At 37.3% G+C, this 15,131-nt stretch overlaps 5 protein-coding genes across 6 annotated transcripts; 2 read left to right on the forward strand and 3 right to left on the reverse strand.

Annotated features, from left to right (window-relative positions):
• The first annotated feature begins 188 nt into the window (after positions 1-188).
• Positions 189-8,669, forward strand: LOC136340046 (tetratricopeptide repeat protein 39C-like). Its single transcript, XM_066283763.1, has 17 exons — positions 189-578; positions 628-825; positions 874-1,027; positions 1,079-1,427; positions 1,474-1,677; positions 1,728-1,896; positions 1,947-2,154; positions 2,212-2,451; positions 2,508-2,728; positions 2,785-2,893; positions 7,164-7,448; positions 7,502-7,575; positions 7,624-7,717; positions 7,861-8,072; positions 8,126-8,293; positions 8,344-8,516; positions 8,565-8,669. The coding sequence occupies exons 1-17, from the start codon at positions 366-368 to the stop codon at positions 8,605-8,607; spliced, it is 3,114 nt and encodes a 1,037-aa protein (XP_066139860.1). The 5' UTR covers positions 189-365; the 3' UTR covers positions 8,608-8,669.
• On the reverse strand, positions 3,358-5,916 carry LOC136340038 (mitochondrial glycine transporter-like). 2 transcript variants are annotated; one of them, XM_066283752.1, is made up of 7 exons: positions 5,568-5,915; positions 5,004-5,152; positions 4,803-4,921; positions 4,661-4,751; positions 4,432-4,604; positions 4,201-4,376; positions 3,358-3,997 (listed from the first exon to the last, which is right to left on the reverse strand). In XM_066283752.1, exons 2-7 carry the CDS (start codon positions 5,019-5,021, stop codon positions 3,711-3,713), a joined length of 864 nt encoding a protein of 287 aa, XP_066139849.1. In that variant the 5' UTR covers positions 5,022-5,152; positions 5,568-5,915; the 3' UTR covers positions 3,358-3,710. The 2 variants fall into 2 exon arrangements, with proteins under 2 accessions (XP_066139849.1, XP_066139848.1); XM_066283751.1 differs by lacking the exon at positions 5,004-5,152 and having other exon boundaries at positions 5,568-5,916.
• Positions 8,670-9,134: 465 nt separating the features above from the next.
• LOC136340047 (protein LLP homolog) lies at positions 9,135-9,542 on the reverse strand. Its single transcript, XM_066283764.1, has one exon. It carries the CDS (start codon positions 9,540-9,542, stop codon positions 9,135-9,137), a length of 408 nt encoding a protein of 135 aa, XP_066139861.1.
• A 421-nt stretch (positions 9,543-9,963) lies between these two features.
• Usp30 (ubiquitin specific protease 30) lies at positions 9,964-12,587 on the forward strand. Its single transcript, XM_066283745.1, has 9 exons — positions 9,964-10,211; positions 10,310-10,567; positions 10,621-10,795; positions 10,850-11,014; positions 11,071-11,176; positions 11,232-11,450; positions 11,499-11,648; positions 11,702-11,892; positions 11,943-12,587. Exons 2-9 carry the CDS (start codon positions 10,312-10,314, stop codon positions 12,052-12,054), a joined length of 1,374 nt encoding a protein of 457 aa, XP_066139842.1. The 5' UTR covers positions 9,964-10,211; positions 10,310-10,311; the 3' UTR covers positions 12,055-12,587.
• Positions 12,550-14,007, reverse strand: LOC136340040 (probable methylthioribulose-1-phosphate dehydratase). Its single transcript, XM_066283755.1, has 5 exons — positions 13,563-14,007; positions 13,314-13,418; positions 13,075-13,263; positions 12,864-13,024; positions 12,550-12,812 (listed from the first exon to the last, which is right to left on the reverse strand). Exons 1-5 carry the CDS (start codon positions 13,675-13,677, stop codon positions 12,654-12,656), a joined length of 729 nt encoding a protein of 242 aa, XP_066139852.1. The 5' UTR covers positions 13,678-14,007; the 3' UTR covers positions 12,550-12,653.
• Positions 14,008-15,131: the final 1,124 nt, after the last annotated feature.

A 15,131-nucleotide genomic window follows, 5' to 3' on the forward strand; every position in this document is an offset into this window, starting at 1 on the left:
TTAGAAATATATTTCATCTCCATGAAATCGATAATATACTCCCTATCTAACTTTAATATTGCATAGTTAGATATATGATTAGCTAGCTGAATAATTAGAAATTTTACACTACTTTACACCTAGAAAATTCCACCCCTGTTGAAAGTCCTTTGGGGATGGATCAATACTTTCCTTACCCTTTTCTTCTGTCAGTCGTCCTTGACTGGCACATCTGCCAAAATATTTCTGGTTTTACTCAAATTTTTTTAATTTAAAACCTCAATACATTCTAAAGCATGACGTAGCGCAAACAGAGTATACTCCTTATTTCTAATATGTAGGAAAACATAATAAATAGCCCTATCACTTCATAACGCCACAATATCATGGCAAGTTTTACTGATTCTCCAATTTTTGAGAAAGCTGAAGATGATGGAGCTACAAAGAAGAACCAAGGAACGAAGGAACCCGAGTGGATCACTGCAAGAGGAGGAATAAACTTGTTAGTCAACAACAATCACACTGAATCTGAGGAATTATTTTTGCAATACCCCGATAGCTTGGTCATGTATGCCGGGTATTCATTCACAGTATTCATGGTAATAATTATTCTAACAACGATTCTTGATTGAATGGCGGATGTTATAGGATGCTTTAATGAGCTTCGAAGATGAAAAACTCACAAAAGCAATACTAATTTTGAGAGAAGTAGAGAAGCGCTGCACCACACAGAATGGGTGGTTTAAGTCAATTTCTCAGAAGGTGTTTGGATCCAGCAGTGACAGTGCAGCATCGCAATCTTTAGCTGAGCAATTAGAGGCTCAAATCATATTAGCCGATTCTCAAGTAATAAACCAATAAAGTCCCCTGTTTTGTAATAAATCAAAATTTTAGGTGTGTTTAGCTATATTAACGTTTCTTCAACAAGATTTATCAGGGTACTTCAAAGGAGGATGGGTGCTGAGGAAAGCATGGAAGGTTTATCAGAGAACTTATAAAGAGATTCTTACATTATATAGAGAAAGAATTGGCGAATTGCATCTTCCAGGTAAACAAAAACTCTGCTTAAGAAGAAATTTTCATAAACATTCTTTTGTAGACCCCATAACAACACCTTTATCTCCAGCAGCAGATCTAGAAGAAGATTGGGAAGTTCCAGAACATGAACTTAACGGGTATCCCTCTTCTGCCTCTTCCCGTCTTCCTCACTCTCACTCCCTCAACTTCAACCCTAAAGGAAACAGCCTTGCGGAACCCTCTCTGAATAATAATACAAAAAAAGCGAACAGGCCCACAAATTTGAGCCTAAAAAAGTCGGTTTCCATTACAGAGTCTTTGAGTTCCAGGCGCAGGGGTTTCTCAAGGCTTAGTCTGTCTAATACTCTTTCCCTTTCAAATATCACTTTCTCTATTAGAGATATTTTCCCAATTTCTGGACAATCACATACGTAAGTGAACATTTCTAAGGTAAAATCTATATTTATTTCCATACAGGGAGATTATAGACAAGAAAACAATCATGAGACTCATGGGGGCTATTTCGTTCGGTTATGGACTGTTCCAATTAGGGGTGTCTCTTCTACCTCCTTCCTTTACTAGGCTTATGAGTATTCTCGGCTTTGCTGCAAATAGACACACTGGGATTGCTTGTTTAATGTATGCAAGGCTGGGAATTGATATGAGGGCTCCGTTGGCCAGGTAAGTTCTCTTCGAGTTGTATTGATATTTATGTCAAGTTCATTATATAGTTTGGCCCTTCTGTGGTACCACACTATTGTCCGCCCTTTCTATGCAATTGATGGCGTAAACGTGCAAGCAGGTGTCGAAGCGGCAATGGTACTCATCAATGAATCTAAGAAGGAATTTGCAAATTCAGCCTTATTCCTTTTTTTCGCTGGCAGAACTCATAGACTCAATGTGAGCTAAAATATAAGGTCCATGAATAGTGCTTGGTAAAGAAATTTTAGTCCGATATTCCAACAGCTTTGCAGTCTTTCCAAATGGCCACTGACAATGCAAATCACCGTGAAATCAAGATTTTATGCTTTCATGAAATTGGATGGTGTCACCTCATTGAATTGGAGTACCAGGAGGCAATGGGAACCTTTGTTTACTTGAAACAGGCCAGTAGATGGTCGCGGTGCTTTTACGTTTACATGACTGCTATATGTTGTGGTAAAACAATATTCCGCACCAAGTCATTGCATTCAATTGTCTGCAAATCATCTCTAGGTTCTGTTGGAAATTTCAGCAACTATGCAATATTCGATGAGCTCCGAAAGATGTCTGGAACCAGCAGAAGTGGACAGCTAGACGAGTTTTTAACCAGAAGGTTGAAATGTTGTCCTAAGGACAGCGAGGACGCCAAGAACTTCAGCGATGTATTTTTCAAATTATTTGTGTTTGAAATGCTGTATTTGTGGAACGCTTTGGCCAGCTGCAGCCTTGAAAACATTGACGTAGTGGTGTCGGGTATTTAGTTCCTGTGAGAGTAGATTGGACATCATCTACCTATTTATTTTCACTAGAATGCCTGAAAGTAACTTCTGCAAAAGATGAGCCAAAAAAAGGGATGGCGAATCTAATTTTGGGTTCCTGCTATGGAATTCAGCAGCAGTATAAAGAAGCTGCGAATTGTTTTAGGAAGTGTTTGGACCAAAGGACAAACGAGCCTGGAAATGCTGAAGATGCACATATTTCTGCTTTTGCCCAGTATGAGCTGGGGAACATTTTAATCCAACATTCAGAGGTAGACACTTGCAACTACTTAGCCATAAATTATTAATTTCTTTGGATATATTCTAGACTAAAGAGGAGGGCAAATGCCAACTTCAGCAAATCAACAAATACAGTCGTTATGATTTTGAGGCGAGGCTTAATGTTAGGGTGCTTTCAATGCTTAGACATTTGGGTTAGATACGGGAATGCGGAGGCTCAATGATTAATTAAATTCCAATGACACATTATTTGTTTCACACTTAATGAAAAACACTTTTAGAATGCTTTGAACCGCTTTATTAAAAAGAGGATTCTAGACGTGCCGTCCATTTTTAATTAGCCTTCACAAAACCACAATAATCGTCGTAATTAATGTACATAAAAGTATTTTTAATTTAATTAGATTATGCGCTTTCATTTACCCGTTGTCTTCCCTATTACTCCATGGGCTGTAAACTTGTACAAATCCCAGAATTAATCGAGCCTTTTTACCCAAAATGAATCTCCAACAAGAGCAGTTTCCATGGCTTCCACCTATATCAATCGATACACTATCAGAAATGCATTCGTTCCTAGTATTGTCCTTTTTGAATTTATCTCAATAGGGGTTCGTGAAATTGTACAGATTCGTGGGTAAATGCAGAACAAAAAAACACAAAAAATACATAACTATTTTATTTAAACAATAATACAAATTATGAACAATAATAAAACCATAATATCACAAATCAATACTGCGTGATACCATACAATATCGTTCGCAGATTATCCCTTAATATAGCCCAGGCTCATACACATTCACTCGGCATAAATAAGGATACAGCCCCAATGAAGCCATAAAAGAAATTCCCATTAAAATAGATAGAAAAATACTCCCAAAGACTTTATAAAAATATAAAGTAGTACAAAATAGGTATTTCTCAATATCTAGGTGTTTGCAAAATACCTTAAATTCACTGAAGCTGCTCGCTTCCAAGGCGTATCTCAAAACACCGAAACATATCACCTTTGTACTACTTTAAACCTAATTTCTTGGATAGCTGTTCGTACACCGTCCAGGCCATGGCAGCCATTAATGTACGTCGCAGCATCCTGGGAACCAGACCCTTAAAGTATCCCTGCACTCCGTAATTATTATGCACATAAACCATCACGGACCAAAGACCATTAAATTTGTTGGGGTAAAGTTGCATTTTCGTTTTGAGGACGTCAGCCGGTTGGGTCACCATTGAGGCCAAAATGCCCGCAGTTACTCCACAAGTGAAGTGAAGAGGACAGGCGTAAACGGAATTCACTAAATCTGGAAAAAAGGTACAATTAAAGAAATAGGAATTAAAAGCAGTTCAACAGGTCATATTAATGTCCATCTTATTCTCATTAAATTTATGATAATCCAGTGATAATGCTACATGAACGATTATTTACAGTTACTACCAAGGTTAACCCGTCTGAAAAATGTGGGCTAAACTTTATCTAGACTAAAGTAGTGTTAACACCACTTACCCTTTGGAATAACTTGTTTGGTTTGGGAATAGAACATCAGGTAGAGCCCAGAAAAGGGAGCGTCCCTAAACAAAGTGGGCACAAGTCCGCATGTCATGCCCTTGAAACCTTCATTACGATATATGTGCTTTAGGGCAGACAGCACACTGTTGTAATTATACACGCCACTTTCAAATCTAAAACTACCCATTATAGCCCTGATGAGAAAATATTACTTCCTTCAAAAGCAACCTGGTTTTCACTACAGTGATAGGAATTAGAATGGCCCCGCTCATAGAGCGTGCACAGAATCCCATGGTAACTGACTCCAGTGCTGTAGGCGTGCATCCTTTTAAGTAATGTGTTTTAATATAATCCAGAGATGAGAAATAGAGGCCCACTCCAGGTACACATCTCGTGATTGACTACGGAATGAAATATGATTGTAATAGAGTTTCAGAAATATAAGAGACAAACCTACAGGTGTCATACCCCTCCATAAGCCTCGTAAATGCTCCTGCTGTATGATGTTACTGAAAATACTGATCATGCTGATAGTGCCATGACGTCCGCTGCAAGAATTTAATTAGAGAAATGTGGGGAACTTTGGGAGAGGCACTTACTTCACAAAAGTAGCTGGTGTGTTTTGTAACCTAGTTTTAACTAAATCCAAGGGCTGGAATAGGACTGTTGAAAAAGTGCCAGAAAATGAACCAGCCAGGAAGGCCTTTACTACGGGATACTAAAATAAAAAATACACACACTGAAACTTTTCCTGTAAAACCAATTCAAAACATAGCAATTGAGGCCACAAAAATACTTACACTGGTAACAATATCCATGACTAGAAATACTTATAATGTTAAAGATGACTTGTGTAATCGAACCTTGTGGCAGTCTTGCTTTCTATTCTCCTTGTGCAAATTTGAAACCGATCCCAAATTTCTCTAACAGGCTTTTGTATCGGAGTAGTCTGAGTAGTAAATAGGGTTTACACGGAATTTATTAGCCACAGACATTGTTTCAACATGCAGGAATGAAATCATTTATGCTGACAATAACGCCAAAAAATTTGAAAATAGAAAGATCTGCGAATTCCTGGAGAAATGCTCCAAAAATCTGCGACCGTCTGAAGAGATGCTCGAAACTCTAAAGAAAAACACAGTGCTCCTGCACCCGAATACTACCGCGACTCAAATAACTCTTCAATCATACTATTGACCTCTTATATAGCCTCACACAAGGCACCATTTGGTGATAACAGTAAGAATGATTGTTGCCGAGACCCCCACTTATCATTAAAAGAAAACTATTCAAAAGTATACAATTTCGAACCGACCTATTGCTCCCGTCTAATTATGCAGATAAAGGCGCATATTGATACTTACATTTGCCAAAAATTCTTTTTTCTGTAAGGGCAACGTTTGGCCCCCCGGGGGGGTTGGTGGATCTACATTGTTGACGTGGTAGATTATTTTCATTTCACCCGGGACAGTTGGGAATTGCGGGCATTCTAATAAAGGGAGTTTTTAGGAAGTTTAAGGTCTAATTTGAGGGCTGCAAACTGTTTGTTTATATGACTGGCCGCAGAATTACACAACCTGCAATTTGCGAGCTTTTAATTGGTCGCAAACTGACAGGAGCAGTGAGAACGGCGCGAATTATGAATATTTTCATTTAGATCCAGACGCACGCTTTAAATGACTAAGGAAGACCACGGACCGTTCGCCCATTCACACTTAAACGCACGAAAGAGTGAGCTGAGGGTGAAACGGGGGCGAAATTTCCCAAAAACCACTCCAGGCCTATAATGATGGCACAGTAAAATGCTGCTGGATTCTGTTACCTGGAGCCAGAAGATAAAGCTAGGGATGATGGCGCGAATAGTTGCGGTTCCGGTTACAAAGTAGAAAGACGGGAATTCAAATTAGTGCCCGTCTACTTCCGTTTCGCTTTGAATTTTTCACTTTAAACATTCACGTTTAAATCCACACATCTGTTGAGCGCATCCTGTAGTTATTGCGATCGACAGGGGGTCCGATAAGCGGAAAATAGAGCTCGTTTTCAAGATCAATAGTTCAAGTAAATAATCATTTATCGCACTTTGTAATGTTCACAGAACAAAAATAGTTCGTTACAGTGTTAAAAATACTTATTTTCTTGACGATAATTCAATTTATGATGCACACAATTCGACAAAAAGACTGTAGAATTTGTGGAAGATAGCGAAAAGCCGTCGGGTTACGATCTTCAATTAATTTATGTAAAAATATCTTCGGTAGACAACTTTCTGTTGATCATAACGAGTATTTGTGTTAATTGCATTAGGCGCATGCTCTTGGTACATTTATGGCGCGTGATTTTAATACGTTTAGGACGCATGCGATCTAATACGTTTCCTTCTATCGTCTTCCTCTTTTGTTTAACAAAAACGAATCATTTGCCATACACAAGCTAAAAATGGCCGTTTAACTTGATCTAATTCTCCAATTTCCAGCATAAACACATTTTTCACGAAAAGCAATAATACATTCTTTCCGATTAGGTAATCACCGGTCTTATCTGCTACCAAGACAGTAAACCGAGATACCGACCACATGGCAAAACATACTCTTACGCAAATTTGTATTGTTATGATCAAACGCTCTCTGCTGGGGGTTGCTGCGGATCGCCACGGGTCAGGGAGCACAATAAATATTTGCGTTAATAATATTATTATCATTAGTCCTGTTTTTAAATGGAATATTTTGACATCATGTGTGCGTCCAACCGAAACGGATGTCAATGTACCTGCGTGAATCCACCTGAAGCAACCTGCGGATTTTGACTGAATCTTCTTATGGCATTATGGTTCGTCAAAGGAAGACATCACTCAACGCCGAGACGGGCCAACAGTTTTGCAATCCGCGTCATTCCTACAATACCCGGCGATCCGGTAATACCTCCCCATAATCCTCTATTTTACCTAAATCAAACCGTTCCAGCAAAGCTCTCCAACGAACACTTGCAGATCCTACCTGAGGTTTACAATGAAGAAAGTTATCTTATAAACGACCGCCACAGCGATCGTTTGTCAACAGCAAGCTCAAGCTGCTTCAAAGAGCCTTCGGTGGATAGTTCTTTTGAGTGCGAAGATCAAACGTACTGTAAACATACAATAACGCATTGCCTGAATAAGCAGCTAAGGCCGATGGATTTCGTTGGGCCTCCTTGTGACCAAAAAATCCGCATTAAGTGGGTTAAAAACGGTGCTATAATGATGATTATAGGTATCGATTATCTTAGTCAATGTTTTTGGAGTTTATTCATGATAGGTTCGTAGCCATAATTACTTGGTATGGTCACCACGTGTGGACGCAGTTCAGCATACTCAAGGACGATGCTAAATCACTCGACGTAAGTCTTGATATTAACGAAATCGTCATTTTATAGAAAGATTCTTAGGGTAGAATAAGCGACGTTGTAGAAGCGCGATTAGACACTTTGTATCAACTAGACGAGATCAGCAGCATGGTCAAGGAGCTTAGGCAAAATCAAGGTGGGTTAAACAAAAATTGCGTCCAACTTCGGCTCAAATTACTTGAAGGCTGATAGACAGTTATGCAATCATTAAAGACGCCCCCTGTATGATTGGAAATATTCAATAGTATACAGGGTGTCCCATGGCTATCGACTTTTCAGAGATCTTTAAGGTGACAATTAAAAAAATGATTCAGCAAGAAATGAACAAGATCTATAGCGACAAAACTGGACGAACAGATTTCGCTTTGGAGTCTGCAGGCGGTAGAATAATCCAGCTCACGCAAGGAACTGAGAACTATGGCCAAGCTAAAAGCTGCTTACTGGATATTCCTTTATATGAAGGAATGCATGGGCCAAGAGCGATGATACAAGTCTTTTTAAATACCGTTTTCCAAACGAATTTAATCAAATTTTCTCTATTTAGAGCGGCACCTCTCCTGGTCAATGTTGGGCTTTTAAAGGCTCTATCGGAGGGGTGATAATAAAACTCTTAGGGCCGACGGAAATTGATGCAATTAGTATGGAGCACATCTCGAAGGCAATTTCCCCCTCTGGGGACTCTAAAACTGCTCCCAAAGATTTCATTGCTTGGGTTGGATTTGCGCATCACTCAGAATTATTTTTGTATGTCTGGTTTTACAGGGCATGAAATCCATGACCAATACGGGAACGTTGCTGGGGCAATTTATATATGACATAGAAGGGCCTCTAGTACAAACTTTCACAGTCTCAAACCCTACTCATGAAATCTACGAATTCATCGAATTGAAGGTCATGTCCAATTACGGACATCCGGATTTTACTTGCGTTTATAGGTGAGTGATCTTGAATTAAAAGGTTTGATAACTCTAAGATTTGTTTAGGTTTAGAGTCCATGGAGTAATGCGGATGGCAACGGATCAATGAAAGCGCAGAAAGTAAATAGTTTAATTCGTTTTTGTATATATTAATAACAGACTGAAAGATTCCATATGTTTTTCTTATATGGAAGACCACTAATATGTTGATGGAATATAAACAACATACTGGTCCTTTTATTGTAGGAATTTCTCTCGAAGATAAATTCTTTTTCTAATCCTCAAACAACATAAGTATAATTTTTTTCCTGTGCTGATTAGTAAGCTTCATATTCCAGCTTGTTACATAGAAGCCATAAACCTTTACAACTGGACCAGATAGCTTTCTAATTCTTTGTTGGAAGTCTACGTATATAACCTTCACGGTAAACAGAAAAAACGAAATATCTAGGAAACTAATTTTCACATGTATGACATATTTAATGGAATATTGACTTGTAACCAAGTAGGTAACACTCCACTACAATTTTAATTGTTAATTAAGCTGTGTTTTTGGGAATGTAACAAAAACTCCACTTAAGACTTTAAAGCAAAAATGTGTATTTACAACAAAACCAAAATCGATCACTGCTTAATTCATTTCATGCTTTTCTTACTTTTTGGCTTCAACTTTGACACTTTCTTTTTCATTTTTCTATTTTTCTTCTTTCCAGCTTTAATTTTCCTAGGATGTACCCATACTGGATAAGCTCCGTTCTTATCTCTCAGTGTTTTAGAATTGAACTCTTTCCTAATTTCATCTATGTCCATCAGAGTTGACTCTTCCTGTGATTCTTGATTATTTTCTTCAATTTCCTTAGGAGTGATTACATTGGCAATCTCTTCTATTCCTTCTATAAGATTTTTCACTTCGTTGCTGTTCTTCTTAGTTAAAGGGTCGTTTGCCAACGTCTTCTTCAGACGTTCCAGTTCCTTTGCCCCGTAACGGACCCTTTTCACAGCCCGACATTTGCGTCTCCATTTACTTCTTAGACTTTTGGCCATTATTTAAGGGTTACCTTGGGAGAGGCTAAATTAGAAGTTTTTGAGTAATTACGAATTTTGGAATATTAGAAGGGCACAGAATTAATAAAAAACCCTTTAAAAGACAAAAGTAAACGACAAGAATTGAGGTTTTGTAGTATAAAGAAAGAAACGTGTGTTGTGCTGTCATTTCTTTCATTCAATTTACAGCTATTGTCACGAGATGGCGCGTATTGCAATTTAGTTCTATTTACTGTTATTCTCATGATATTTAAATGCTTAAAACTTTAATGCACAATTATTTTTAGAAATTTTGTTCTTATGTTATATCTTGTTAATGTAAAACGCCAGATTCTCTTTATTCAAAATTTTAGGAATGAAAGTTTTATGTCATACCTCTTCAACGTCGCGGCTTCTACAAATCTCGTCTAGGTGGCGCCAGGTGATTTATTAAATTGGGGAGATTAGGGGTGACAAGGACTTGGATACTTTTTACCTGGAAATCTAAGTTTCGGAAAGTCTATCCAAAAAAAATAGTATTAATTATATTAGTAGAATTAATTTGTAACGTAAATCCAGGGCGATGCGGTTATTAACCAGACATGATTATTAAATAATGAAAAGTCGAATTTCTGGCAGAGAAAATTTACTTTACTTTTCAGGGATGAAGTTCTTTTGGTAATTCAAAGGGTACGTCGTAACATCACAATAACAAAATTTTTACAAACCTTCTCCATGTACTATTTCAACTAAACGAACATTTCATTGGAACATTAATTCTCTTTTAGTAATGGAATCGGAGAAAATACTTGTAGCAGCAGGTCTTACTGCTGCTGCTGTAGTGGGAGCATTTGTATTTTGGGGTCCTTCAACCGGCTCCGGGAGCCGAAAGGGACGCCTAGCAGGTTTAGTCAATTTAGGAAGAACCTGCTTTTTAAATGCAATTCTCCATGCATTAGCTGCCTGTCCCCATTTTGTGCAATGGCTCGAAAAAGACTCTTCCAGGGTTACTAGTCTGAGATGCACATTAGCCACAGTATTATCAGGTAAGAAATCATTTAGTTCCCATCTAAGATCATAAATTCATTATTCAATGCAGTTGTAAATGGTACCAATAAGTCTGTTCAAGATAGTTTTGCCCCTGCTGCTGTTATTAATGCCTTGAAAAGATTAGGTTGGGTTATACCCGCAGGGGAACAAGATGCTCATGAGCTTTTAAATGTAATTTTGACTACATTAGATGAGGAAATCCAGAAAATGAGCCGAAAGGCTGGGTAAGAGTTGGAAGTACTAGATGGGAATATTTCATTAAAATCAAAGAGTTGTAGGTGTCTTTCAGATGCCCTTGGTATGAATGAAATAGAGGATAGTGATGATAATGAATCAGAACTTAGTTCTATGGGCAGTGTGATGTCTTTGAATGAGATTTGTAGATCTACCGGAGCTTTAAGTTTTCGGAATTCAGGGATTAGGAGAAATAGATGGATTTCTAGGTTTGTTCAGATATTTGTCCACAAATATTAATTGTTATTGGTTGTGGCAAATTCAGGTCTTGTCGAGCTTTGCAGATGTCTGGGCCCCCACTTCAACCATCAGGGCATCCCTTCACTGGGACTCTAACTAGTCAGCTACGATGCACTGACTGTGGTTATAAGGTGGTGTAATTAATTTTATTTTAAAGCTAATTTATTCATTAAATTAAAATCATAGACAGCAGTTCGTTATGACAAATTTGAAAGCCTCTCCTTACCTCTTCCCAATGGAGCGGGCGATTTAGGATGGGGGCGTCATAAATTGCATCAACTTCTAACCAATTTCGTGACCCCTGAGGTGGTGCCAGATGTGCATTGTGAAGGTTGCAACAGAGACAGGGATCCTGCAGATCATCCTGTTTTGTCCAGACAAATTAAAATTTTAAATTTCGGAAAGGTACTTTGTCTCAACATTTTTCTCACTAAACTTATCATTCATTCATAGTTACCAATATGCTTGTGTATTCATATCTCGAGAAATACATGGTCACCTAATGGGATGTCCAAGAGGCAGGATTATATTCAATTCCCGATGAGATTGTCCATGTCTGCTTATACATTTATTCAAGCTCATTATCAAAAAAAAGTGCCAGGGGTAAGAGAAGTTTTTAAAAAAAGGAATAATTAAATTAGGTTTTGTTGTTTAAGACTTATATGAGTACGAGCGAGGGAGGGAGCCCTCTTTCCAGTAGCACTCCCCTGTGCTGGAGTGGAGCAACACTTAGTGAAATGAGCAACGAATTGAGGAATGTTTATCAATTGGCTGCGGTAGTGGTTCACACTGGAGATGCTCATTCTGGGCATTTTGTAACCTATAGAAGGGGACATCAAAATAATCGGCAAGTTGTTGGGCATAGAAAATATATAAATGGAACGGTTTTTTTTGTAGCTGGTTTTATACCTCTGATGTTGAAATTAAGGAAGTTTCAGTGGATGAAGTCCTTCAAAGCACTGCTTATTTGCTGTTCTATGAAAAATCCTCCCTGATGGGCGGCTTTTAAGAATTTATTGTGATTGACTAGTCATTTATTACGGAAAAGTTTTCCATTCATTTAAAGTCACTTCTTCTCATAGGGACAGTTAAGCATCCCATAAGGCTGCTCCGTCTTCTAATCTACAATAAATCTAAGAGACATTCCTATTTTCCACGCATTAATACGTGTTAGCAGCTCTACGAGTTATTTTTCATTTGGGTTTGCAACCATTTTTCTGGATTATGTCATCAGGTGAGTGTATAAAAATAAAAATAAAATATTTTTCATTATAGTGTACGTGGTCGAATCACAAATGTGACTCTTTATAAATAGGTATATTTATATGTTGTCTTTGTTACTGTTGGAGGGAATACCTTGAGAATTTTATGCGGGATCGTCATTTTTTGGGAATGATGATTTCTCCGTTTAATATACGAGTACAAAACTAATTAAATTTTAAAGCATTTATTAAATTCTCAATGTGAATATATTTAGCTCGAATCGGGTAATATTACACAAACATTCTGAAGATTTTTGTTTAATAAAAGCTTAACAAGAAACATTTCTCATAACTCTATTTTACAATCAATCCATACATATTCCATTTACTTCATGCACTAAATCCTTTATGCCTTTTCATTCTGCTGATACTTGAGCTCATACTGCTCAGGAGTCAAAGTGTGGTTAATCCCAAATTGCTTAAATTGCACTACTATATCAAATAAATAGTCATAGCACTCAGACATGCATTTGGCTTGCTGCCAGGTATCTCCCCACACATATACCTAAAAAAAAGCAATTTCCTTTCAAAATTTCCGTCCAGTACAGAAACCCACCCCATGTCTCCTCACTAAAACTGCGCAAGTATGAGGATAATCTTTAATAGCCTGTTCCAGTCTCTCTGTTAAATCTTCCTCAAATGGGGTATTTTCTATTATTGGGACTACCAATTCTTCATCAAATCGGAAATTTCTGCCCAACTTTTGGTTCTTTATGCCTTAAGTACAATAATAGAATTTCTGAACTTGAAAATAATTGTAAACAGACCTTTAATCATCTCCAAGTGGGAGCACTTGAATTCTTTTCCTGGAAAAAGCATAGTTGCCATAAGGGCATGTTTGGAGTGGGTATGAATCACAGCTCCAGCATTCCGCATTGTATAGGCGCACATAAACAAAGGAGTGCATTGGCTCTTTTTTAGTTTTTTCGCTGGATGGGGAAGTTCTAAATCTTCACCTGAAAATTTTTCTCTTTCGGGCAGAATCTAGGAAAAATAGCAAAAGTACCTTTTATGTTTTGAACAAAGAGGTCATCAGATTTTATTCTCTCTTTTTGTACGCCAGAAGGAGCTATGTAGATTTTGTTACCGTCTTTGATGCTAATTCCTCCTCCTGGTAAGAGTAGTATGGGTGATGAGCATGGAACAATATAATGATAGTACAATTAGAGTCACATAATGATCATCAAAATTGCTGAAGGCGGAGGTTCTTAGATTGCCACTGACTAGTGTCACAAACATTATACTTTATAGTCACCTGTGCCTGTAACCCATCCCAGATGGTAGAACTGTCTGCAAAGTTCTGGAATTAAATTTCTGGGATGTTCTGGATGATCTAATGACGTCTCTTCTCTCTCATGATTCACACTCATGTTCAAAACGTGGTTATTCTGGTTCAAAATTGGTAAACTAGGTCTATATTACAAAGATATTGTGTAAATTTAAAACCAAGGATTATTTGTTACGACTTTAAATGATGATTTTCGTATCATTTCTTTCATGCTTATATGGAATTTGTGGGCATTTAGTGGTAATTACTTTGATAAAACGAAAGAAATATATAAATTCTATAAATAAATCGGTTGTTGATAACGTTTGATTGATAACATCAGTATATCATAACCTCACTTAAAGTTGTAAACAAAACATTTTGTGTATGTCGCGTTGCATCCCTTTGACGCGTAGATGACATTTTTTAATGTAGTCAAACAGTTTGCAGTTAATTAGTACGACCCTAATACGTTTTAATTATTTATGTAAACTTTTTATTTACGCTACATAAAAAGTGCATATGGATTTAAAACGTTGTTAAATTAGAATGCCAGAATAATAAGCATAGTTGTAACTACGTTATTGGCAACCCTCGTTTCGCTTCATTTTCATGGTCTTAGCGCTGGTGGCGACAGCACTAAGACAATTGACCAATTAAAAAGACAGGGACGGATTCAGATATTATTAAAAATAAATAGCGGGAAAAAATTATTTTCCAATTAATAAATGGGGATTTTATATTATAAAAATATAAATCAAGGAACTAAATGATTTTATATTTTGAAATACGCATATTGTATTTTGCCCCATTTTAAGATATTCAATATTTAAACGGGATTTATTTCAGATTTAATAAAGGAACCAAAAGTGATTTAAAAGGCCATTTATTGCGGTTTTTATTATTACAACCTACAATTCTTTGTAATTTAGTGTGGTCGTGATATGCTGTACAGGATTATTCCCAGAACGTCCCGTTGCGCTGCAACGGGATTCTTAAAATCAATGACGTGGACGTGCCTCCACATAATGAAGATTATTCCTCATTTCGGCCATTTTAAATGTTTTACGAGGGGAGATCTGCGAAATTTTTAATTCCCTAATATTTACTTCTTCGGAAAAGTAATATTTTATGCATGCGCATAAAATCAAAAGATAAATTATTATTTCATTCATCTGCTTAGAGTCTCGTGCCAACAAAAGTCAAAACGACTCGGATTTGGTAAACTATTAATCATGCCCAAAGAACAGCGCAGTCATGCACCGGTTATAAATCTTGCGATATCGGGAAATGAAGACTTATACGTTATCTGCCAGTTGAGCTTTCGAAACATTTGACCAGGCCATAGTGGGAAAACTTAATCCGTACTTACTGTAGTCCAGCTATAATAATATATTTTTATATCTGCCAGAGTTCATCTCGTTTATTGTTTATTGCGAGTAGTAAATCGTAATGAAGTTGAAAAGAGAAAGAATGTCGTGGTCTCAGAATGGATCATTACCGCAGATATTGAAACGTAAGAAAAATGCACATTTTGCAAAAAATTCCTGCTATCGT

Source organism: Euwallacea fornicatus, chromosome 7 (assembly GCF_040115645.1).
Source record: "Euwallacea fornicatus isolate EFF26 chromosome 7, ASM4011564v1, whole genome shotgun sequence".
In the NCBI taxonomy this organism is placed as follows: domain Eukaryota; kingdom Metazoa; phylum Arthropoda; class Insecta; order Coleoptera; family Curculionidae; genus Euwallacea; species Euwallacea fornicatus.